The 23,925-nt window shown below is 44.1% G+C and overlaps 1 protein-coding gene across 21 annotated transcripts in view; it reads left to right on the forward strand.

Annotated features, from left to right (window-relative positions):
• Positions 1-7,467: 7,467 nt before the first annotated feature.
• Positions 7,468-23,925, forward strand: part of IKZF1 (IKAROS family zinc finger 1) — a 103,017-nt gene continuing 86,559 nt past the window's right edge. For 7 of the 21 annotated variants that reach the window (XM_031665414.1, XM_031665416.1, XM_031665418.1 and 4 more), the window contains exons 1-2: positions 19,241-21,655; positions 22,142-22,195. In XM_031665414.1, the coding sequence (XP_031521274.1) occupies positions 21,640-21,655; positions 22,142-22,195 (70 nt within the window). In that variant the 5' untranslated portion in view covers positions 19,241-21,639. The other 14 variants (XM_021935782.2, XM_021935785.2, XM_031665415.1 and 11 more) reach the window with 4 other exon arrangements.

Raw genomic sequence — 23,925 nt, forward strand, 5'->3', positions numbered from 1 at the left:
GGGAGGGGTCTGGCCTGCATTCAGCACAGAAGCACCCTGAACTGACTCTGCTCTTCATCAAGCTCTCTCTGGTTTCTGTGAGGGGCAAGGATGGAAGCAGAGAGACCCCTGAGGAGGCCGCTGCTATTTGTAGATGAGAGGTGACCAGCCTGTCTGCAATGGAGGGAGAGGAGGTTGGACCATGGATACCTGATACATGCAGTGCTAGCGGGATCCCCCAGTGGACTGGATGGTAAGTGAAAGAGAGAGGCATCAAGAATGATTCCAAGGTTTTGACCTCAGCAATTGCCAGTTGGTATTCAATGAGATGAAGGGGTCTCAGTGAAGCAAGTAAGAGAGGAAGATCAGGGATTGAGCTAGGAGACAGTAAATATGAGTTGCCTATTAAGCCTCCAAGTAAAGGTGTTAAGGAGGTGGGAGAGTTCAAAAGGAGGTCTGAAGAGCAGATATCAATTTTTGGAGTAAGGGTTCACAGATGACATTGCGAACTGATTCTGGGGAGGCCTTCAAGGAACTGACTGTGGAGGGAGACATGTCCGGAGAGCTGCAGCATTTTAGGAAAGAGACAGGGGAGAAAATAGTCAATGAATGGCACCAGAGAAAAATGTGGTGAGTGGGGTGTCCTGAAGATCTACCTCACTGATATCGGGGTTCAATAAAATGTTCATGCATTTTTTTGTAAATGTTAAAGTGCTAGATAAACGCTGACTTACTACCTTTGGGACCAAGTGGACTTTGCTCCATCCATTGAGATCATTCTTTCCAGCTCTTCTTAGATTAAAAAAAAAAAAAAATCCACTTTCAACTTAGTCAAGGTTAGTCTCAACTGAGAATCTGGAGACACATTCCTGGGAATCAGAAACTCTGCCTACTTTTGACTTGTTAGATAGCACTTTCTAAGAATATTTATAGCCACCCATAAGCAGGGGAAGGGAAGAAGGGCTAACTCACATTGATCACTAGATATTACAATTGAAGATTTATGTTCATGCTTTTGTTTAATCCAAACCACAACTTCACAAAGCAGGATTCATTTTCCCTGTTGCAGAAATGAGAATGTGATCCTGAGAGAGGTGATGTAACTCAGCTGAGTTCACGCAGTGCCCTCGCCATGCACCTGCGGTCTCAGCCACTTAGGAGACTGAGGTGGAAGGATCCCTTGAGCCCAGGAGGTGGAGGTTGCAATGAGCCAAGATCATGCCACTGCACTCCAGCCTGGGTGATGGAGTGAGACCCTGTCTCAAAAAAAATTAATAAAGAAAAATAAAGAAAAGAAAAGATAGTTGCTGTAATAATTCAAAAATAACTAGACTAAAGTTCAGTCCTACCTGATAGGCTGGAAAGGCTGTTCACATATCTTAATCTTTCCAGGACAGGTCCATTCCATCTGACCTCTCTACCAAGACTGTGCTTCTAAGACTGACAATTCGGTCTTAGGGGAAATAAAAAATTTAAAGAGAACTGGAGGAAAACACTTCCCACCAATTGGAGAAAGGTGTCTTAAAGCAGCAATCCCCAACCTTTTTAGCACCAGGAACTGGTTTCATTGAAGACAATTTTCCCACAGAGGTCAGGAGGGGATGGTTTGGGGATGATTCAAGAGCATTACATTTATGGTGCAATTGAGTTCTATTATTACTATTACATTGTAACATATAATGAAATAACAACTCACCATAATGTAGAATCAGTGGGAGCCCTGAGCTTGTTTTCCTGCAACTAGATGGTCTCATCTGGGGGTGATGGGAGACAGTGACAGATCATCAGGCATTAGATTCTCATAAGGATCATGCAACCTAGATCCCTCACATGTACAGTTCACAATAGGATTTGCAATCCTGAGAGAATCTAATGCTACCATTGATCTGATGGGAGGTGGAGCTCAGGAGGTAATGTGAGTGATGGGGAGTGGCTGTAAATACAGATGATGCTTTGCTTGCTCACCCATCGCTCACCTCCTGCTGTGCGGCCCTGTACTGGTCAGTGACCCTGAGGTTGGGAATCCCTGTCTTACAGGAATCAGTCCTTGGAGAGATCTCATTTCTGTGCTGGGAAACGTGGCATAAGCAGGAAGAAAGAAGATAACGATGGAGCCAGAGGAGGAGCCAGTATGATTCTCAAGATAATTTGAAAAGAGAGGGCAGAGGCATGGCTGAAATATTATAACTGGCCAAGATTTGTATCCCAGCCTGGCCACATAAAAACTGAATGCTTCAAAGAGCCAAACACTCACCCAGTGCTTGATATCTGCCAGGGAGCCATCGAAGTGTCCTTAATGTGCACTAACTTGTTTAGACTTCAAACATTTCTGACGATGTTTGTGCTATGGCAATGTTTCCATTTTACAGAAGAGGAAACTGAGGCATGGAGAAGCCTAGTAACTTGCAGAGTAACTCCAATAGTTTGGCTCCAGAGTCTGTCATTTCACAGCCAGGTTCTGGGCTTTCCATCAACCCCCAGCAAGTCACCTGCCCTGAGCTTCAGTGTACTCATATGAAATGGGGACCACAGTGCTGGTTTTGTTGCATGGTTAGATGGGAGATAATGCCTGAATGACTGTCACAGAGCTGGACTCAGGGTGGGATGATGATTACAATATTACTATTAATCTTGAATTAATTCTCTCTTTTGAGAGGGATTTTTCTAAGCTCCCTTGCCAGCCAAGTGTGGAGCAGAAAAGCATTTGCTCAAACCTCCTTTATGATCTCTCCTCACCACCTCCCTCCTTGTGTCCATGAAGCCTCCCCCAGGTCCGGCAACTGTTTAGTGCTATCCTTTGTGTTCCATAAGGCTCATGTCAGAATTTATCATGACACATTTTGCATTAGAATGGAACTATTAATTGTCCACCGACTTTGCTAGATTGTGAGCTCCTTAAGGGACAAATCTTCCCTTCTGCTTTCTTGTGACTACCTGCATCTCAAGAGCCACCTGTGATGGTACACTCTCAATAAATATAGGCTTTCTAAATGAATAAATGAATACATGCCACCAGAGTGTTTATGCTTCCAGAAATCCTGCTCCAATCCTGTTCCTATTCAAATAATCAACTGGGAGTGACACACAGCTCTGTTTTTCTTTGTTCTGATCTGTTCAGGTCCGATTAATGTATTATTTTTTATTACTAATCAAAAACATCTTCAGAAACTTTTCATCCGAAAGTTTTTTTTTGTATAAACCTATCTATCTCCTCCAAATCACTATATCTGACACAGTGTGTTTTTTAGTCTCTTCTAACCAAATGATATTGATAGAAATTTGTTGCTTTTGAGAACCTAGGTGTATTTCTCTTACAAATTTCAAAGGGAATAAAGTGAAAGTATTATCAAGAAGTGGGGAGAATTCATATGTCAGGTGCAGCCCATCCTTGATTCGAAACCTATAGGCAGAGATGTGAATGGTCAGTAGGGCTAAAGGATTTCTGTGGTTCCTGCAGAACCAGGAGCCACTGAGGTGCCAAGACAGGGCCTTACAGATGTTTCAGGAAACCGAGCACCCAGAGGTGTGTCTTGCCCGGTTCACCAGGTGCTTCCTACCCAGGCACTGCCAGCAGGACAGTCCTAGTTCTGCACCAGCCCCCTGCCTCTCCTCTGCATCCTGCTCCTTCACCTCCAGTAGCAGGCAGGAGCCAGTGGACTATGCTTAGAAACAGCCAAACCAACAAGGGAGCCCAAGAAAAAGGATCGAGGACCTCTTGATCATTAGTTTTCAAAAACAGCAGAGGCAGAACCTGGAAGTCATGTAAATTGGGAAAAAGAAACCAAAGAAGCAGTGTCTTTGTTGCAAGTTTCATCCAAGTCCTGGATCTTTCTTCTCCTGCTCCTGTTCATTTTCAGATGAAACTAAATGAGTTCTCTTAGGTTAACATTATACAAAGATACAAATTAATATATAAATAAGATAAAATTTTATTTTTAGCAAAAAAAAAACTTTTGCTGTTATTTAAAAATATTCTTGATGTTTTCCAACCATCAGGGGAAACATGCACTTTTCATTGCTGTTAACAGATTTTTTTATTGAAGAAAAATACAATTATGATAACAACTTCCATACATTATTTCATTTTATTTTACATAATTCTATCAAGACCATTGTGAAGTAGATATGCTCTGCAGATGAGAAACTGAAGCTCAGACTTTAAACAACTTGCCAAACACAGTTAGTAAGAAACAAAAGTATTAACGATATCATATCACCTCAATCATCCTTTTACTTTCCTTTGAAAGTAAAAAAACTCACTCTCTTTTGAAAATCCCATCCAGGTTCTACCTGGACAAAAGTGTCTAGCTGCCTCTCTTTCTATAGTGAGCTCTGAATAAGTAGCCTCTGATTAATCCTATAGGTGGTCTCTATTCTTTCAATAATACAGCCTCAAAAGAAGAAAAATTGGTGATTTAGCAATTATTGTCTGAATAAATTAAACAGTGTTTTATTTAACACTTTAACATTGTGAAGAGGGCAATATATGAATTAATATATAAACAAAATAAAATGACTTTAGACATAAAATGAAAAAAAAAAAGTTTTACATGTTTCAATTTCTCCCTATATGCTTTCCCATCCATTGTGCACTTTACTGTTGTCCCTAAGGGTTTGAACATTTGATTAATATCACCTCTCTGGTCCCTTTGAGTCTATCCACAGACCCCAGGTTACAATAATGTAAACTTGACTTCCTTCAACTCCACCCACTTGGGGGCAAGGGTAAGGCATGGTAACTTCAGCCTGACTGCTGTTTTGTTTTATTTTTGTTTTGTGATAGGGTCTTGCTCTGTCGCCCAAGCTGGATTGATTGCACTGGTGCCAATCATGGCTCACTGCAGCCTCAAACTTCTGGGCTCAAGGGATCCTCCTGCCTCAGCCTCCTAAGTAGGTTGTTGGGACTGCAGGTGCATTCCATGACACCTAATTTTTAAATTTTTAATACAAATGGGGTTCGATTTTTAAAGTTTAAAATTTTTTTATACAAACAGGGTCTTGCTTTGTTGCCCAGGCTGGTCTGGAACTCTTGGCTTGAAGTCATCTTCCCACCTTGGGCTCCAAACGCAGGTGTGAGTCACTGTACCCAGCCAAGGAGCCTGACTCTACACAGAGCACTCCTCATCTCATTGGGACATTGGTTGGGTTAGCAGGGAACAACAGTTCCTACTTGGAGAGTATTCCTCTCTGTCAGGCATGTGGCAAGGTCTTCCATATGTGATCTACTTAACCCACAAACAACCACATCAGGAAGGTCATATTATCACCAATTTACAGATGGGGAAACTCAGGCTTCCAGGGAATAAGGACCTCAGTCAGATTCATAAGCCCTAACTATCTGGGCTCTTAACCCCACGTGCTCCAGCCTCAGTGGGCTACATCTTGGTGAGATGCCTATGTTTTGGTCCACTGGCCCACTCCTGAGGACCAAGGCACAGGTTTAGAGAGACATACCAGGAGCTAAAGGTACTTCTGCATCCAAGAAAAAGAGGTTTCAGTGTCCCCTTTACATTGCTGGCCTCCCTCTGGGCCTTGTACCTTATGTTTATTGCCTCATTTAATCCAGGTAAAGACTCATTAGGATTCGTGGCATGTATTCTTTTTACAGACAAGGAAGATGACGCTTAGGAGTTTGGATAACCTGCCCAAGGTCACGCAGTGGAGGAGAGGACTAGAAGGTAAATCAATGCACCTTTCACTACCTTCCCCTTCTCCCGGCTGTAGCAGTGAGTAACTGGCTCAGGCTTGCCCAGCGGAATGCCCTTCAGGACACACTGAGTACTGTAGTAAGAGCTGCATATGCGCCCAGGAAGAATGTGGACAGACACTGTTTGTGATTCAGGGGTAGAAGGGCCTCCTCCCAGGGGCAGCAGAGGCAGATCCTGTCTCTGGTGTGCCCCGGTCCCCGACCTGGAGGCCTCCTGGGCCAGGCCACGACCTTCCCCGGTGGCGATGGTCACCAGCCATGCTCGACTGCCCTGAAGGGACATTTTCTGCTTATTCCCTTGCCCGGCTGTGCCCTCCACCTGGAAGGCCTGTGCCCTCTTCGCCTGCATGTCCTACCCTGAGGAGGCTCCCTTGGTCTTTCATCGCTCTCCCTGTTGATCTTCACGCCTTCCCAAACCACCGCGCCCAAGCAAGGGCACACCCTCGGCCCTCTTCACAGGGCGCTCCTCCTCACAGGGGTGCCCGAGAATTTTATTCTGTGCCTTCCTGGTGGCTCCTACAAGTCTGGAAGGGCAGGAGGCGCATCTCACTCCTCTGGGTCCCCTCCCCTAGCGCCTGGCGGGAGCCCAGGCTGCATGTGTGGAATTCATGACTTTTTCTCTCCTGCTCAAGCTGAACACACTGCTGGCTCCTGCTCGGGTGGAGCCCGGCTAATCAGAATGAGGGGCTCCCCGTAGGGCGAAGGGGTGCGCTGTCAGAGGTGGCATTCCCGTTTTACGGAGACACACGGTGTCTTACACGCCAGGGAGAGGTCTGAGACGCAAAGAGCCGTCGAGCGGGCTGCGGGATTGCTTCGCTGTCACCTCCGCCTGCAGCCACCCTTCCGCACGCACTTGCGTGTGCACCCAGGCCAACATGGAAGGCGCCATCCTAACTTCTGCCGTGAGCAGGTGGGAGGGAAGAGAGACGAGAGGTATTCCATTGGTTGTCTGGGAAAATGAATTGCACCTTCCCCTCCCTTGCGGAGGATCAACTTTTCCCACCCCCTCGGGTGGGCACTCGCATCCTGGGGCCGGAGCCCGAACCCGGGAGCCAAGGGGCCCCAGTTCCAGGGACGTGAAGCTGAGCGTACAGCGGGCGCTCCCAGACACTGGGGAAAGTGCTTTACGGTGTCCCGAGTCCCTCGAGTCTCGCCAGCTGGGCGAGCGTGCGGGTGCCCCGACCGACTAGCGGCCCGGGGTGCAGGGTGGCGGGCCCAGCGGAGCGCGTCCCCCTCCCTTTCCTGGGGGTCCGCACGTGTCGTCCGCGCCGCCCTCCCCCCCACGAGTAACGCGCGGGTCCCCCAGCCCGGTGGCCGAGCTGGGCTGCCCGGCCCGCGGGCACACCGCCGGCGGCCGCATCCCGTGCGGGGCCGCGGCGCGATGCTGCGCTGGAATGAGGAAGCGCGGCGCGCCAGAGCAGGGCCCGGGCGCGGTGCGAGCGGGCGTGCAGCCGGCGGCGGCGCCGAGCAGGTACGGCCCGCGCCCGCCGCCGCCCGGGCGGCCTTTTGGGGGCTGAGCCGGAGCCCGGCGCTGTTGCAAAGTTTTCTTGCGCGGCTCCGCTGGCCCAGAGTTGCGGCTGAGACCGGCGCCGCGCGAGCCGGGGGACTCGGCGACGCCGGGGGGACGGGACGACGCGCCCTCTCCGTGTCCCGCTCTGCGCCCCTCTGCGTGCCCCTCTCCGTGTACCGGAGCAGCGAGCGGGGAGGCGGCCGAGACTTGCGCGCAGGGCCAAGCCGGCTGCGGGGCAAGTGGAGAGGGGACCGCCAGCGTGGGTCACCCCAAAGTTTACGGGGCGGCAGGGCGCGCGCTCCGGCCACCCGCCGCTCTGGGCGGCAGCAGGTGGCAACGCGAGGGCGCGGCGGGGGCGGCCGACGCGGAGGGGGCCAGGTACGCGGCCCGCGGGCGGCGCTGTGCACGCGGGGCAGCCGGTCGACCGGGAGCGCGAAAGCCGGGTCTGAGCCGGCTGGGGGCGGGGAGTGTGGCGGAGAAATGGGGAACAATGCGAGTGAGCAACTTCAGGAAGTCATTGTGAAAGAAAGCTGGGAAGAGCTCCGCGGCCAAGTTAGCAGGACACTCTAACAAGTGCCTGCGCGGCCCGCGCCCGGGGCGGTGACTGCGGCGACCCCCCTGGGTCCCCGCGCAGCGCAGCCCAGCCTGGGCGGGACGCTCGGCCGCGGCGAGGCGGGCAAGCCCGGTAGGGCAGAGGGAGCCCCGGCTCCGAGGTTGCTCTTCGCACCCGAAGATCAGTCTTGGCCCCAAAGCGCGACGCACAAATCCACGTGAGTGTTTTCAAATTGAATTTCAATAGGAAAACTTGGGGTAACTGGTGAATTTAAAAAAAAAAAAAAAAAAAAAAAAGTAAAGAAAGGCGGTAAGATTGGTAATCCCTGGTGTCGCTCCAGTCCGCCTCTCCTTTCTGAGGACAGTGAGAGCATTGACTTCTGTCAAGCGTCTGCCGCTCTGCACTGTGCCAGCAGGTGCAGGACCAGGCCGGCATGGGACACTTCTGAGCAGCCCCACTGTCACCAGGAGAGGAGTTCTAGCTCCCAGCCATGTTGAAATTTATATAGACCTACATATACCCACAGAAGTCAGCCTTTATAAAGTCGTGTGTAAAGAGTTTTCCTTGTATTTGAGCCGAGAGCTTCCTTTTTATACTATAAATATGATGAGATCGAGTCAGAACTTGATTTCTACAAGAGAGGAATTATCCCGGCTTCGAAAAGTTAGTCCTTTTGCTGACCGCAGGTTTGGCGCTCAAGTCACCAAACCTTCTCAGGAAAACCCTTAGTAATATTAAGGCATCAGGTTACTTGCGGTTATGTTTGAAATGTATTTTAAATATTTGTCAAGCATCGCTGCTGATGCCTAAGCAACCTCGTGAAGGCTTGTTTTTCCTACTAATTTGGAGGCACAGAGTATGGCATCTAATGACCGAAACCCGTAGCGATTCCATAGGGTCTGACCAGGCACAGCTTTCAAATGCAGCTTCCCTCTCTCTAGGGACTGCAGCCCACCCAGACTGAATTTCAATGCGGCGCGCTCTGCTTAGGTTACCCACTCACAATTTCCCACTGCACCGCAGGCAGTATATTTCAGCTTTGAGATACCTTGTTTTAAACTTCGAGACAAAATGGTGTTGAGGAAATGTCTCCTTACTAGTCCCATCAACTTCTGTTAAAAGAGGAAAATTTATGGAAGTTGAAAATACTGCGTATGATGTTTAAACTTTCATAGAAATTCAAATGATTTTAAGGCCAGGTTCAGTTTGGTTATGAGCTGAGTGGGGGGAGAAACCCACATAAAAATGTCCTGGGTCCTCTTGAGTTTATTTCTTTGTTTGAAGATGTTTGTTCAATGAGGTTTATTGTACTCATCTTTTATGTGGAGTTCTAAAAAGTAACAATTTTGTATTATTTATATTAGAATGTGTCAATTTCTGTGACAAATCAGATCAAATTGGGCTGCGGCTTAAAATGTACACGAGGCAAATATTCATGACAAGAAGATTCACCTTCTTACGCTGGCGTCTTGTAAAACGCAGAACACGTTAAAGAAATACTGTGTACACATACAAATAATGATGTCACATTAAAAATACTACATTATTCTTGCTTGATAGAATGTATCTGATTTCAAATTTCGCCATGAACATATCTCATACCTTTTTTACATGAAAAAAAAATTGTGCTTCTGAGTCTCACAGTCAATCAGAGCTGATGACCAGAACATTTTATTGAACTCAATGGTCATGTTTTCTTCCCCTTTTGTTTCATGGTGAGAGTTGCAGGAAGGAGTTTAGAAACTCTCCAGTACTTGTTTAATTCATCAGTGTTCTAATTAGAGTGCTACCTCTTGGAAAACTACGCACTCCCCTATTGCAGAAACATCATAGCAATAATCACCCACCCTCAGGGTCTCCAGGAGACCACAAGGGCTGCAGATAAAAGTGTGGATGTGTTAGGTTGGACCCTTTTGAAGAGTTTTACACAGACTCCTAAAGAGAAGATCAGCTGTGGCCATTTGTAGCCATATCCTTTGTCGAAAAACTAAGATCGTAGTGAATATATTGATTGGCTAAGAGGTCTAAAGCCCTGTTGTACTGCAGACCACTGTCTTCCTTGTTTGACTAGAGACTTAGAGTTTGAGAACAGTGGTTCTTTGGTTTGGATACATTTTTTGTTCTTGATTTGGATGTATGTGTTTCATGCGTGGTTAATGTAGCATATTTTCAATATAAATGTCAAAAATTTTGAAATAGGAAAGAACTCTCTATATTAATATATGTATACACGCACTTCCAGATTATGCCTATCTTAACAGATACATGAAATAAAGAAATACCATGTACATATACACACACACAGAGCATGCACACAGAGTGGAGTGAGAGGCGTGGGGCAGTGTGGAAGAGTTTTAACATCAAACAGACCTGAAATCAGTATTAAAGGCCCCCTTTATTTTTAAACTTTTACTAAAACAAGATGGATTTCCCTATGTTATATAATGGTGAACTTTAGGCATAAATAACGTTTTTTGAGTGTTGCATAATTGTATGTATTAATGTAATGTAACTGCAGTTAACTAAGAATTCATCAAGGATAGCACTGTTTTGTGGCATTTTTTTCCCTCCTCTATTGGAATTGTGAAATAATTTCACTATGAAATAAGTGTTGGTTCTTGTCATATTCTAAGGGAGATTGATGTAGTGGCTGCACTCCAGCTTACAGAAGGTAAACCACGACCTTTTTGTGTTCTCTGAAAACGCTTGTCTTCCGATGCCTCTGTTTCTGAGACTGACAAGCACTCTGGGGTACTGTGACGCCTGCTTCTAGCAGCAGAGTTGCTGCAGCTCCTGTCCTGGCTGTGAACATTGTTCTCTGTCTGGTGTCTTTGCGTTCATAATTACAGAGACTTCTGCTCTATTCCATTTCATATTTGTGCTGAATAATCATTCCATTTTATGGGAGAAAATACAAGATGTAAAAGCAACAAGTGACCCATCCTTTGAAGCTTACAAGAAGAGAAACATACATCTATTTCACATCTTAAAAACAGATCAGTTTTATTTTGCTCAAAAAGGGCACATGTACATTTTTTATCTAGGTCTTAGAAACAGAGTTTCAGAGGATCAGCATTATACACACTGTCTCTCCCTCTCTCTCTCTCATACACACTCACACACACACACACACACACACTCTTAAAATTCAGATGAGGAACAAGATAGGAATGAGGTTTTGTTAGGGACGTAGAGCACCTAAAACCAAAGGATATCGACAGTAACAAAACTATGTTTACTGTGGTGCTGACTGAACACTCATGCTGGTATCTTCGTGTGGACCGTGGCTTTCTTGTATTTCTTTGCAGTTTAATAAATGACTTCATACCTCAGGTTACCTTTCCACATCTCCTGGAATATATGTTTATGTCCTTAAAGTGTCAGTGTCATCACTTTAGTAGCTTTAGTTTGAGTTTTTAAATGTTTGGTGATATTCCAACAAATATTTTTAAGACATTATGAAACCGTATGAAGTGCTGCATATTACAAGTGAGATACAACAGCAAACAGAAGAAGGTTTGCAGAAGGTTTTTAAGTGGCGAAGTTCGGGCCTGCCCATTTTGGTGTCTCCTTGGTGGTTACTCCTGAGAAGGGCCTGGAGGAAAAGTAACTGAGGCCTAATCTACAGGCAACTGCCAAATTGTTTCAGTTGATGTTTTTTCCCTCTCATGTTTGACTATGATAAATAGGTAGATGCCAGAGGAGTCTTCAGCCAACCACCTGTTAATAAACTGTTAAAAATCGTGCAAACCCTAGGTCACAGGTGTGGGGGCCATTTGTCCTGCCTGTTAACAGGCCTGGCCCTAATTCTTTTCTCCCATGGCCATTTCTGCCTTAGGGGAACTCACAATTCCTGTTGACTAAAAGAGCACCCTTTTCCACCACAAGCCTGACAAATCAGACGTCCACATAATTTCTGAACTCATTTTGGTTACAACAGGAAGCACAGGCTCCCTTCCTGTCTGTGTTTTCCTAAGAGAAAACGGTCTTCCCTCCTTTTTTGCATATTTGGCAAGTGGTTCCACCTTTCTCTGCACCCTGGTGGAGTGTGAAGGCAGCAGTGGAACCTTCTGGAGGAGGAAGAGGACACAGAGGCCCTGTAGCCAGGCACCAAGATCCCTCCCAGGTGGCTGAGTCTGAGGGAAACTCCGAGCACCCCTGGGTCCTCAAAGTCTGGATTTGTGTGGAAAAGGCAGCTCTCACTTGGCCTTGGTGAGGCCTCGGTTGGTTGGTGAGTGCCACATAGTTTCTTTGTGTACTTGCATGGATTGGAATAGCCAGTGTGTTCTTCCCTCTTCCCTGCTGGTGTTTCCACAGTGGGTGGCCTGAACCCAGAGCAGCTCCCCATATCCCTATGCAAGCCACCTGTCTCGGGTGATGGAGAGCATCATTATGCTCCGTCTGCGCGCTCTGCTTTCGGATGGCCCCATGCTCCACCTCCTGATAGCTCGTGGCGCGGGGCCACGGCTTAACGAATGGCTGAAAATGGGTCCTAATTAGTGGAAAAGTGCTTTCTTCATATTTTCTCACTCAAGTGTGCAGTGATTCATTTTTCTTATGCAATCATCTCGCTGCTAAAGTAAATCTGACTGTCTTCCCGCCATTTCACACCAAAAGTTAACTCTAACGGGTAGGAGGTTAGGTTCGTTGAGAGCAATGCAGTAAGAAGAGGGGACCCAATGTGGGCTTGTCTGTCTGGTCTTCCTCTCTTCCTTTTTTCTTCCCTTCTCTTCTCTGTGTTTCCCTTCCCTCCACTTGCCTTTCCTTTCCTGTCCTTCCCTTCCCTCCCCTCCCCTCTTTCTTTCTATAATTGGTGGGGGTTTTGCACAGACTGTCAAAACACTGAGAACTGCATAAAGTGTTTTTGAATGGGCTTACACATATTGAAGTAGATTTTTATACTCCAACTTTGAGATCACACACTAAAATCTATACCTTTACAGCATTTTCTGTTAGTTTGAAACTATTTGAAAATGAACAATGTGGTTTAGATTAAAATCCTGTTCTGAAGCTAGGAGTTCCACTATGAATATTGATTTATCAGTTTTTGATAAATTTTTGTTGTTATACCAGATTTTCACTGGCAAACCTAGAACAAATGAAATTCCACATAAGATACTTCCCTAGACGTAATGGGAAAAATGTTTAATTTAGAGTCTTTAGGAGAAATGAGAATGAGGAATTGACCTTTTGTAAGCTTACTTCTGAGGCACTCTGAAGTGTGTTCCAGTGCTTTTAATGGAAACTAGAGAGAGCCAGCAAACCCCTAGTGCGAGCCCCACTTTTAACCTGAGAAAGTGACCTTTTCCTCCTCCTTTGTGCTGAGTTTTGCGTAGGGCACAAAATTAAACTGATATTCAAAGAGATTCACTGCAAAAACGTATTGATACATTGTGTATTCCATTTCATTAAATTAAAAACATACTGCTAATTACCTCAGGTTGTTAAACATAAGGCAATTAATTATCATTTTAAAAATTGGTAGGAAGTTGTGAGTACTTTTGCAGTATGTTTTCCCGCTTTAGTATGAGGTTGTATATATTTGCTTGAACTTAAAGAATTTTCACTTTAACATTAGACAATGCTTTGTTAAAGAAATGAAATTTGCTAAAAAGGAACATGTAAAGTGAAACATTAAAAGTAAATAATTTCAGCTTACTTAAGAGCTGCAGAAAAATCTGACTGCAGTGTTTAAAATGAATTTTCCCACATTTTGCTCTCTTATGGACAGGAGCATTTTCTGTCAGGTTATAAATAAAGATATGCCCATTTTTGTAGCCCCACAAATGAGGAAGTTGTAAGCTCTCTGAGGTTTTACTGATGAGCCCCCTCCCCCTGGGTTTGCATGAAGAGATCATAGGCCACAAGTAAAGGACTACAAAATGGGATCTAAACTATCCTGGTGGGGCCTGATTCCCACGTTTCACGTGGACCTTACAATGTGATGAATGGTTTTGGCATGAGGGTCTTAAGAATGCTTCCAGATTTGAGTTACAGGACAGCCAGCGCTGAGCTCCCTATTGCAGAACAAAATAGGAATCTAGAACTTTCTTGCTAACAGGATCCAGCTAAAACACCAACTTAGATTCTCAAATGATGTTCTTTTCTGTCATTATTTGATTGTTGTCAGTAGCAGTTATTGTTACCAAGTCATTGATGTATTTATTCTTCCCTTTGCCCTTCTGAGACACAACTCATTTTGACTTCAGTGGAACCCCTCAAAGGTGGGGTGATGAGCAAGGTGAATTTCCAGAGTAAAGCTACTAAGAGACCAAACTACCTGATCTTTGAATCAAATTCTATGTACTGTGGGCATAGTTCAACATAGATTAATTTCTTATAGTTGTTATGAAAAAAATTTCATCTCGATGATAGCTGATAATTTTGTGGGTGTCTTAAACAAAATGGAGGTCAGAATTCAGTCCCTTGGGGAAAATTTCCAGTTGGTCTGGAAACCAAGTGGCCTACCCAAGTTTGAAGACAGCAATCAGGATGTTTGCACCTTTGCATCCTCTCTGGAGCAAAGACTAAATACCCATTATTGTATATAGGTCAAGCCAAAGCAGCCTTTTATATTGCAAGGAATAAGAGGTAAATAGATATATGTGCAGCAATGAATCCCCTAATGTGTTTACTCTAGAATGCATGTTCTCTCTGTATATATAGGTAGATTTTGTAGATCTTGTCTTATCACCTGCTGATGGTAGATACTATATCTAAATAAGATGAGGAAAATTTATAGTACCTAGGAATGTGTCCTCAGTGGGCAAATCAATCAATCATGACTTCAAGTTATTTTTAATAAATATACACATATGGGTTCATAAACAGTGGGATGTTCCTGTGAAGATCTAAATCATTTTACTTCTTTGGGACTAAATAAAATATAGCTCTTGCCAAATAAACTCACACAAGCACTTATTTTAATAGAAGTCAAATGGCTTTGCAGAAATTTCAATTTTACAGGTGCATTGTTTGAAATGTTATGAGTATGCAAGTGGATTTCTCTATTATGTACAGTGTTAAGTTTCAGTCTCAAAATGTCCACCTGAAATGATTTACTTGTATGTGAAGATAATTTCACTGCTAAGAAGGCAAGATAAAGCATTCTTTGTGACACCATGTGCCCTTGCTGAGGGAAAAACTTACTGTTATAACTTTGTGTTTATCTCTCTTTAAAAAAAAATGAAGAAAAAAAACTTTGAAAATAATCGGAACACAACTCTTCCTGGGCTCCTCTGTCTCTTTATCTTATTATAATAAATTACAAAAAAAAAAAAATGACCTGAGGCATATCTGTGCAGACCCTTCTTTTGGAGGCAGTTTCTGTGTTTTTTAAAGCTGTAGGTTCTATTTTCATTGCACTTCATATTGTTGCACAGCTCCTGGCCATGCATGAAGGTCTTCTGAAATCGGTAGGAGGGCAGAAGAAAATGATTCTAAATTTAGATTTTTTTAACTTAAGTGATGAAGTGTGAAACGCCATTTATATTTGAGGAAGCTACCTAGCAAGTGGCTGATGTCGATGGCCCAAATCAGAAGAGGGCCTGTAAAAGCCTCTGTCAATTTTGACTATGTATGCTTATCCCATGGCTGCTCAATAAACAGCAGTAGTAGTTGGAGAGCGGATGGTACAGTAGTATAGACAGGAAGCCTCTCCTCTCTGTGTGAACCGTGCACCCCATGAGAGGGTAGAGACAATACAATATGCCTGTAACGTCAGAACAGACAGTCATAGCCTGCTTGAACTCCAGCTCTGGGCTTCTTGCAGCAACAAACGTGAACACAAAGGACTGTCTCCAATTCCACTTTCTCTATTTTTAAAACAACTTTTTGGATACAGTATCTGCCATCTTTTCTTATACCTCTCTTTGAAACAGGTGGCTCCACTGTGGCATTTAAAATGTTCTGTTTCTTTTCCCTCTGTATCAAATACCTCTTTCCTAAGAAAACATTCAAACAGCATAGTTTTTAACTGTGTTTTGAAAGGTTTCCTTAGTTCCCTTTGACCCTTCCTCTTTTGCATATCAGTTCCTGGCCATAAAAATAAAAAATGCTAGGACAGAATTGCACATCTGAGCTGATTTGCCCTCAAAAAGTTTCACAGTGGAACAAACCGCAGGAGTTTTCTGTGGCTCAGTTAAATGTCGGGGGAGGGTGGTGTGAAAGCCAAATTGGATTCCTGCTTTCCTGTTTAAATCTTGTTTTTCATTGTTATTTGCACCAGCAATACTCTGTGGAATAATCATGAAAATGTGTAGATTGGCAGCTAATTTTTGAAAAATGAAAAGAATCAGAAATGAAATAAGAGTGCTGAGAAGTTTTTATGTTCTCTCAACCTGTTTTGTCAAATTGTTACGAAAACCTATAAGGTCTCTTTGACTAGATACAAAGACTTTGCATATTGCCTTAGCTTTCTCTTGAAGCATTTCCTTTTTTAAAATACAGTGTAATTCACAGTGATATGATAGATTTGCAAAAGTAAAATCTACCAGTCTGAAGATGAAAGGACTTGTCTCTTCGCAGGAATAATGGGTTTTATTAAAGAGGTCTGTGACCTAAGGCATTTTAAATAAATTACAGGCTTGGTCCATGCCCTCCCGCCCCCGCCATGTATCTACTTCCTTCAATATAAGCATCATTGAGTATTTAAGGAAATAACCCCAAATGTAACTCTAGTGTAGCTTCACTTGTCAGGGAGGAAAAAGTAAATAGCATACATTTGGCCAAATAACCAGAAGTTTACTGTAGAAGTTTTATGATGAAATTTGCCTTCATTGCAGAGTATTACAAAGATCATATTAATTTCTGCAATATATAAGTAGCATCCATCCTCATCTGTCATGCATTTGGAGTGCGCGACCCCTGCAACAGGCTGCAACATTCTGATGGACAAGAGTGCTAGAGAGAAAGAGGCATCACCATCAGACTGCACGGGTTCAAGTCTCAGCTCTGTTGTTGATTAACTGTGTGACCTGGGGAAAGCTATTTCTCTTAGCCTTGGTTCTCTCTTCTATAAAATGGAGATAATAATGCAGATGCTTTGGGTTTAATTGGGAGAGTTAAAGACACATTTACATATTTTGCAAGTAGGTGTTGAATTCTAGCTCTACATTGGACACCATGCAGGGTGCTCAAATGAACAAGTGGACAAGACAGACATCACCCATGGTCTTTATGAGGCTTAACCATTTGCCTCTTCAATGCTAGAAACTTAGTAGGTTGCTTAGACAAAGCCAGTGAGTACCAGTATCCTTTTCTTTGCAACCTTTTCCTAGCACGAAGTATTCAATACATGTTATGAAATATCTCTGGACAAAGAATCCCCCATAGAGTACCAGTGAAGAGGGAAGGCATTTGCTTAAAAACGAACCAACAGAAAGACACTGTAAGGCAGTTGTTTAAGTCTCAGGGAACTATAATTGTTTTCTTTTTCTTTTTCCTTTTTCTTTTTTTTTTTTTTTTGTCTCCCTCTGTCACCCAGGCTGGAGTGCAGGGGTGCGATCTCGGCTCACTGCAAGCTCCACCTCCCGGGTTCACACCGTTCTTCTGCCTCAGCCTCCCAAGTAGCAGGGACTACAGGTGCCCACCACCACGCCCGGCTAATTTTTTGTATTTTTAGTAGAGACGGATTTTCACCGTGTTAGCCAAGATGGTCTTGATCTCTTGATCTCGTGATCCACCTGCCTCGGCCTCCAAAAGTGCTGGGATTACTGGCGTAAGCCACCACGCCTGGCCAACTGCAATATTTTTAAAGCTTGTAGAAGTACTGTGTGCTACCAACAGATAGGCTAATTTTGAGTGACCTTCAGTACTTTGTACAGTTAATTTGGCATGCTGTGTACTTAGTGGCTTTTTAATAGCTGTAAATTTGGGCTGCTAGAAAAGTGGTAAAGTTGTGATTCTTGACAGGCATCTATCTGCATTTTAATTTTTACTTCATTTGTCTAGACTCAGCTTGTCAGAATTACGGGAGAGACTCCTTGTGTCAGGGCAAGCACTGTGAAGAGAGGTATTCACTGTCAGAAAAGAGAGGGGAGCTGGAGGCAGCTCAGAGGCCTGAGACCCGCCTCCACAGGGGCCCCAGCAGGCTCAACGCAGCTCTGATCAGACTCTCCTCTGGGGTGCTGCAGTTAGAATGAGTTCACTTCCTAGCCAGGCTTGCCAAGGCTCCTCACCTGGAAGCAGCAACTGCCCAGGGCTGTTGGATGTTTCTCCCCAGGGAACAGCCAGGTCCCAGTCCTGCCTCAGTGTGGAAGGAGGAAAGGCGGGGTCCAGGAAGCTGTTTCAGGACAGGCCCAAGGTCCCCCAGGGACGCCTTGCAGGGTCCGGGGAGGCTGTAAGTCAGCACTGCCCACACAGCCTGGAAGAGGCCCCTGTGCTGTCGACTTGCCCGGCTCCTAGTCCGGCTTCTGCTCCTCCTTTGTAAAGTTATGGATATGCTAATAGTTTATAACTGAAACTAGGAAAGTAAGTCCTATTTGACACTGTTTGGTCAGAAAGAGGGAGAGAAAGGAGAAGGGCGGAGAGAGACTGAGAGAGAAACAGTCTCTCTCAGACAAAGGGAGGCAGAGGGAGGGAGGGAGAGACAGAAAAAGAGATGGGAGGTAGGTGTGGGAGGAGGGAGAGATGGAGAAGGCAGAGGAAAGACAGACAGAGATTTAGACCTTCCAAGTCAGTGAGCAGTCCAGAGTGGGAGCGGAGGGTGCCTGATGGCTTGTGACTGCAGACTCCACTCTGCGCTCCTAGAGGCACAGCCATGGACAGCTTCTGTCACGTTGGCGCTGCACTTAATCTCTGCATCTATTTCGCCTTATGCAAGATTCAGAACTGCGTGCTCCAGAAAAACAATAAAAACATTCATGTTCGTAAGAATTGCACAGGTGAAAGGTAGTTTGCTGATATTGTTGTATTTTCTACTATCAATTCTTTTAGCTCTTGCCTGAAATTGTTTGGGTTTCCCAGGCAAAGTAGAAAACTGCAGTACGTTTCTGTGAAATGATTATTCCTTCTGGCATCTCCCTTTACGGACCTACTGATCTTGATTTTTCATTTAGGTGAAAGTTTGTGAAAACATGCCATTAGCTTGCTTTTGTGATTAACTCCTTTTACTGAATGTAAGCTCCTTTTAAGCTGAAGCCGTATCAAGCTTAAATTCCCTGTTTTACTTGGCACTCTGTGTTTCTTCCATGTGGGAGAAGAGGGACTCAGTAAGTGCTTTGTAAAATACACAGCCAAACTGATGCACGTGCTAACAAAGGAGTGTGACAGGACGTAAGTGCCCTTCTAGACACTTCAGGCTCCCTTTTGTAAGCTGTCTTGGAAGAGGCCACGTTTCCTTTCCCTCAAACAGTTTCTCATTGTTTGATTATTCTTTTAGCCTTTCTCTGGAAGCAAAGCCACTTTTACGAGAAAGTCACTGCTTTTCATCTCAAGAGATGCAAGTTTGGAGTTTGGGGAAGTTTTCAGGAGCCCATCAAGTCATCCTTTATGATGTCAGACGAGTCAGGCCACGGAATTCACAGGGCTCAGTGCAGACTGAAAACTCGAGGCTTCTTGTTCAGAAATTATTAAAAATTTTGGTGAACATCACACCAAGCAAAGAGATCCCCTAAGCACCAGCCCCCAAGCAACTGCACTCATAAGCCCATGAAGCCCCCTGCCGTCAGAAACAGTGTGGTTGAAATTGTGTATGAACATGGAAGTGAGGTGGATTGCAAAACGCAGGTCTCCATGCTGGGGCAGGAAGTGGTGATAGGGCATTGAGTGGAAATGTCCAGCAGGCCCACGTGCGAAAATGCAGAGCTCTCTGCCTCTTGCAGACTTGGCTGCTAACCATAGACTCTCTCCAGGAAGGTGCTCGCTGTGGTGTGATCTGCTGCCCACCCCCAGCTCCCTCCAGGAGACTGGTGCGGGGACTGTTTGCAAATGACTGCAAAAGTAAGAAGGTTCCCACAGAGCCGAGCTTGATTTGGGTACCAGCCGAGGACAGTTTGTCAGGATTCTGGCTTGAAACTGTTCTCACATCTCACCCCCTGAAAGGACGAATGTGTCTGGAGGACTTAGCATCGATCACCTCTGTCTCCATGCAGCAAACTCAGAGGCTCACCCCACATTCCACTGGAAGGGTGTTTGCCAGTGGTGCTTGGGTGGAAGAGCCTTGACTGTGCCTTAGGAAACATCTTTTTATAAAAAATTGAAAGTAACTTGAGTATGCAACAATAGGGCATTGGTTATATAAATCAGTTGAGTAGTGTGTAGCCAGTAAAATGATGATGGTGGTGTATATTTGTTAAATAAAAATATATGTGTAGTATTAAATTAAAGAATATTTTAAAACAGTATATTTGTAATCTGTTTAATGTCCTCTTTTTGTAAAAAGCACAGAAATAAATATACAGAAAAAGATAGTAGTCCTAAGTGGTAGAAATTATGAGCATTTTCTTGCCTTTAAAAAAAGTTGTAAAAGATTGTATCATTTATGTAGCAAAAAGTTTAAAGTCATCATTCTAAAAATTTCGTGTTGGTATAGTTGCTGTGACAAGATTTAACTTCTGTATGCTTCACCAATCAATACAGAGGTATTTAAGACCTAGTGTGTGATAGGCCACACTAAAATACTATACACATCTTCAGAAAGCTAAAGAACTAACTTCTAACATCCTGTATTAGTGTGGCACAGCTATTACAAAGATTTTTGTCATTTGAGTCTGTCTTGTTTCTTTATCATTGTTTTGACAGTTTCAGAAGAATCATGGCTTTTCCCCTTTTTTACAGTAAAGGCATCTGAGACTCTTGACGTATTGCTTTTTGGAAATGCTTGTGCTGGTCACATGCTTGCATCTGGGCTAGTGTGTCTGGCTTCTGTGTGCTGGTGGATGCTTACTCTGGTTTCTGAAATACTTTTTCTGTACAGTGGCCAGTGGCTGCACTCCTAAGCCACACACCCACCTTGAAAATTCATGCCACTTTTAGAAATAGATAAAAATCCCTCCCATCCAGAAAAAGTGACTATCATGTATATCCTCATCATGACTAATACTGATATTCCTGAAATTGAAAATAGATATTCCATATGTACCATAAAAGGTATTAAAGATATATGGAGTGATAGATGTATTATATATAACACTTCTACCCTCACAGTTTTCAGCCTAATTGAGAGGGTAAGGTCCCTGAATCATCCATCAGTTTTCAGATCTCTGCTGAAGCAAGCCGCAGCTCAGATCCACACATCTGAACCAGAGACAGAGGTGGCCAAAAATAAAAAGGGATACAGGGGGACAACTTAACTTGGTTTAGAGTCAACAATTAGACTGTATTTTCTGGTTAGTGAAGGAGCTCTCCTGAAATTCATTTACCGCAGCATAAATGAGCAGATTTCCTTGAGGTCACCTTCTGCTGACCATAGCTTTCTTATCTGTGGAGCTGCCAGCTGTCATCCACTTCGGGGCACCTGAGACTGCTGAGTGGCAGGCCAGGACCCCAAGTGCAAAACACAGCACACCTTTTTGTTTCTACTCCACTGACCCTGGGGTTCTCTCCCTGGTGTTTGTGGCTTGTAGTGCACTCTGTGGAACATTCACTGTGGCCATCGAAGGACAGCATCTTCCCAGTTGTTTCTTTCTTTCTTTTTTTTTTTTTTTTATTTAATTTAAACCAATCTGAGAAGCCAACCATCTGTCAGCAAAACAGGAAGGCTTGGGCTCTCTCCTGGGCTCGTTTTGCTGCCGTCGTGAGCGTCACTTCTCCCCGTGTAAGAGTGCTGGTGAAGGCTGAGGCAAGGGCCCAGAAAGATTGAGGGACAAAGACAGGAGCGCCCGCATTGCCCATCTGCCAGGCTGGAGGTGTATTCATTATTGATGGAGGTAGTGCAGTTGCTGCTCAGATATGCAGCCCTGCCTGGGTAAATGAGACATTCTTCAGCAAATTGCTTCGTTTTTTGATTGCTGATTGTACGCGTGTCACCAAGCTGACTCAAGGTTCATCGATGCATGCTCAGTAAATTAGAAAGAACATAACTATGGATCAGCCAAGAGAATGAATTCTGTGCCTACAATGACCCAGGGCCATTTAATTTTCTGCTTAATTTTGTTGCAGTCAGTTTGCATTTTGGGTTATTATGCAGTAGGAAATTAACAATAAATAACAAATTTGGTCCTCCTGTGCTTGTAATGATATTTTTATAAATCTTTGTAATGCTGTTTTTAAAAGGATCAAGGTCTGTGCCAGTCTGATACTCTGGCAAGTATGTGAGGAGGAAAATGCATTATTCTTGCTAGATAACCTTGTTGTTAAATAGCATAGGGGTTCTTTATCTCTCTCTCTCTCTCTTTCTCATATCTTATTGGTATTTTTGCTTTAAACTAAAATCCCTTCCTCTCTTTCTCAGATAACCTGAGGACAATGGATGCTGATGAGGGTCAAGACATGTCCCAAGTTTCAGGTGAGACCTTATGAGATACCCACGTGGGAAGTTCATGAGAAAAGTTTCCCTGGGGCCAGAAGTCAGAGTGCTTGGTGTGGCCATGGGGGAGGACTAGCGGCTATTCTGCAAAAGAAAAGACCATGATGGAAATTGCCTGAGTGTTTCCTTCACCCATTACAAATTATCTCACTTTGAGAAGCTGAACAGAAAGTCTCCAAGATGAAATTAGTTTTACTATTAAACCTCAGGGAAAAAAATGGGAAGAGTTAAATACATATTTGTACTGTTGGAAGGAAAAATGGCTGATTGGTCTGCCCTAAAACCCAAACACATGCCAGTGATGGTACTTAGAGAGAGAGAGAGAGAGAAGCTTGAAAAACAGAATTGTTGGGCACAGTCGTGACTATTTGTTCATCAAGCATGGACACAACATGGCTCCCCTTTGCCATGTATCTTTTCAAGCCATATTGGACATAGCTCTTCTCATCCAGGAGACCCGGGAAGTGGAGAAGTCTGTGTAGGAAAAGCCTAAGGGTAGGTCACAGACTGTGACCATTTGGCAGTAGTGAGGATGGACAGCCAGCCAGTCCAACAAAACCGCACAGTTCCCCAATGCATGGACATAGGAAGACAGCTTTCTATCTGGCCCTGTATCCAGAGGCGTCAGGCCCAGTAGTGGCTTTCACAGACTTTGGGGTTTTAGGTATTTCACATTTTTGAGCCTCACAGACTCACAACCAGCCCCAGAGACTGACTTCTGTTTGAGAAAGGTCTCTCAGTGGCACCTTGCCTTGGCTGAGCACCCTTGTGTTTGAAGTTTCTATGGGATTGCACAAGTCAGTGCTCCTGATGAAGACCAGGACCTGTGTGTGGCTGCTCCCCTGCTTGGTGGCTTCCCTGGAGAAGGTGCAGGAGAGGATCTTCTGAGTTCCATGGAACTGGAGATAGATCTGCCAATCACAGGCTTCCTTCTCCACCACTCCATAGCCGCTCTATTCATGTTTCAGGTTTTGGACTTAAACTCTCCCAGATGCAAAGAACAAACAAAAGGCTAGCTTGTTTTTCCTTTAGAGTTAGGCTTTGTATTTATTACAATATAATTTCCACATTCTTTGTGTACATTTATATCTTAAATATAATTCTCTGTTTGTATATCATTGAATATTTTCACTTAATTTTTAATTTGTTTTAATCGACACAAAATAGTTGTGTACATAGACACAAAATCATTGGGTGCATAGTGATGTTGTGATACATACAATGTATAGTAATCAGATCAGGTAAATCAGCGTATTCATCATCTCACACATTTATCGTTTCTTTGTGTTGGGAACATTCAACATCTTCCTTCTAACTATTTGAAACTATATATTATTGTTGACTACAGTCATCCTGCAATGGTGTAGAACACTAGAACTTATTCCTCCTACCTAGCTGTAATTTTGTTTCCTTTAACAAATCTCTCCCTATCTTCCCCTCCCCCAACCTTTCCAGTCTCTGTTAGCCTCTGTCCTGCTTTTTACTTTGATGACAGCAGCATTTGTTAGTTTCCACATGTGAGTGAGAACATGTGGCATTTTAACTTTTAGAATGTGGTATGCAGGCACTTCATGGTACAGTTGGTAAAAGTGAAAATGTGTCCAAAAGCTTGTGATTATCTATGTAAACAAAAATGGTATAAATCCAAATATCAATTTTGCGTTGAAGAACTTACCTTAGAGGTACATTCTCACAAGTGCACAGAGCAT

Source organism: Papio anubis, chromosome 4 (assembly GCF_008728515.1).
Source record: "Papio anubis isolate 15944 chromosome 4, Panubis1.0, whole genome shotgun sequence".
Taxonomy (NCBI): Eukaryota; Metazoa; Chordata; class Mammalia; order Primates; family Cercopithecidae; genus Papio; species Papio anubis.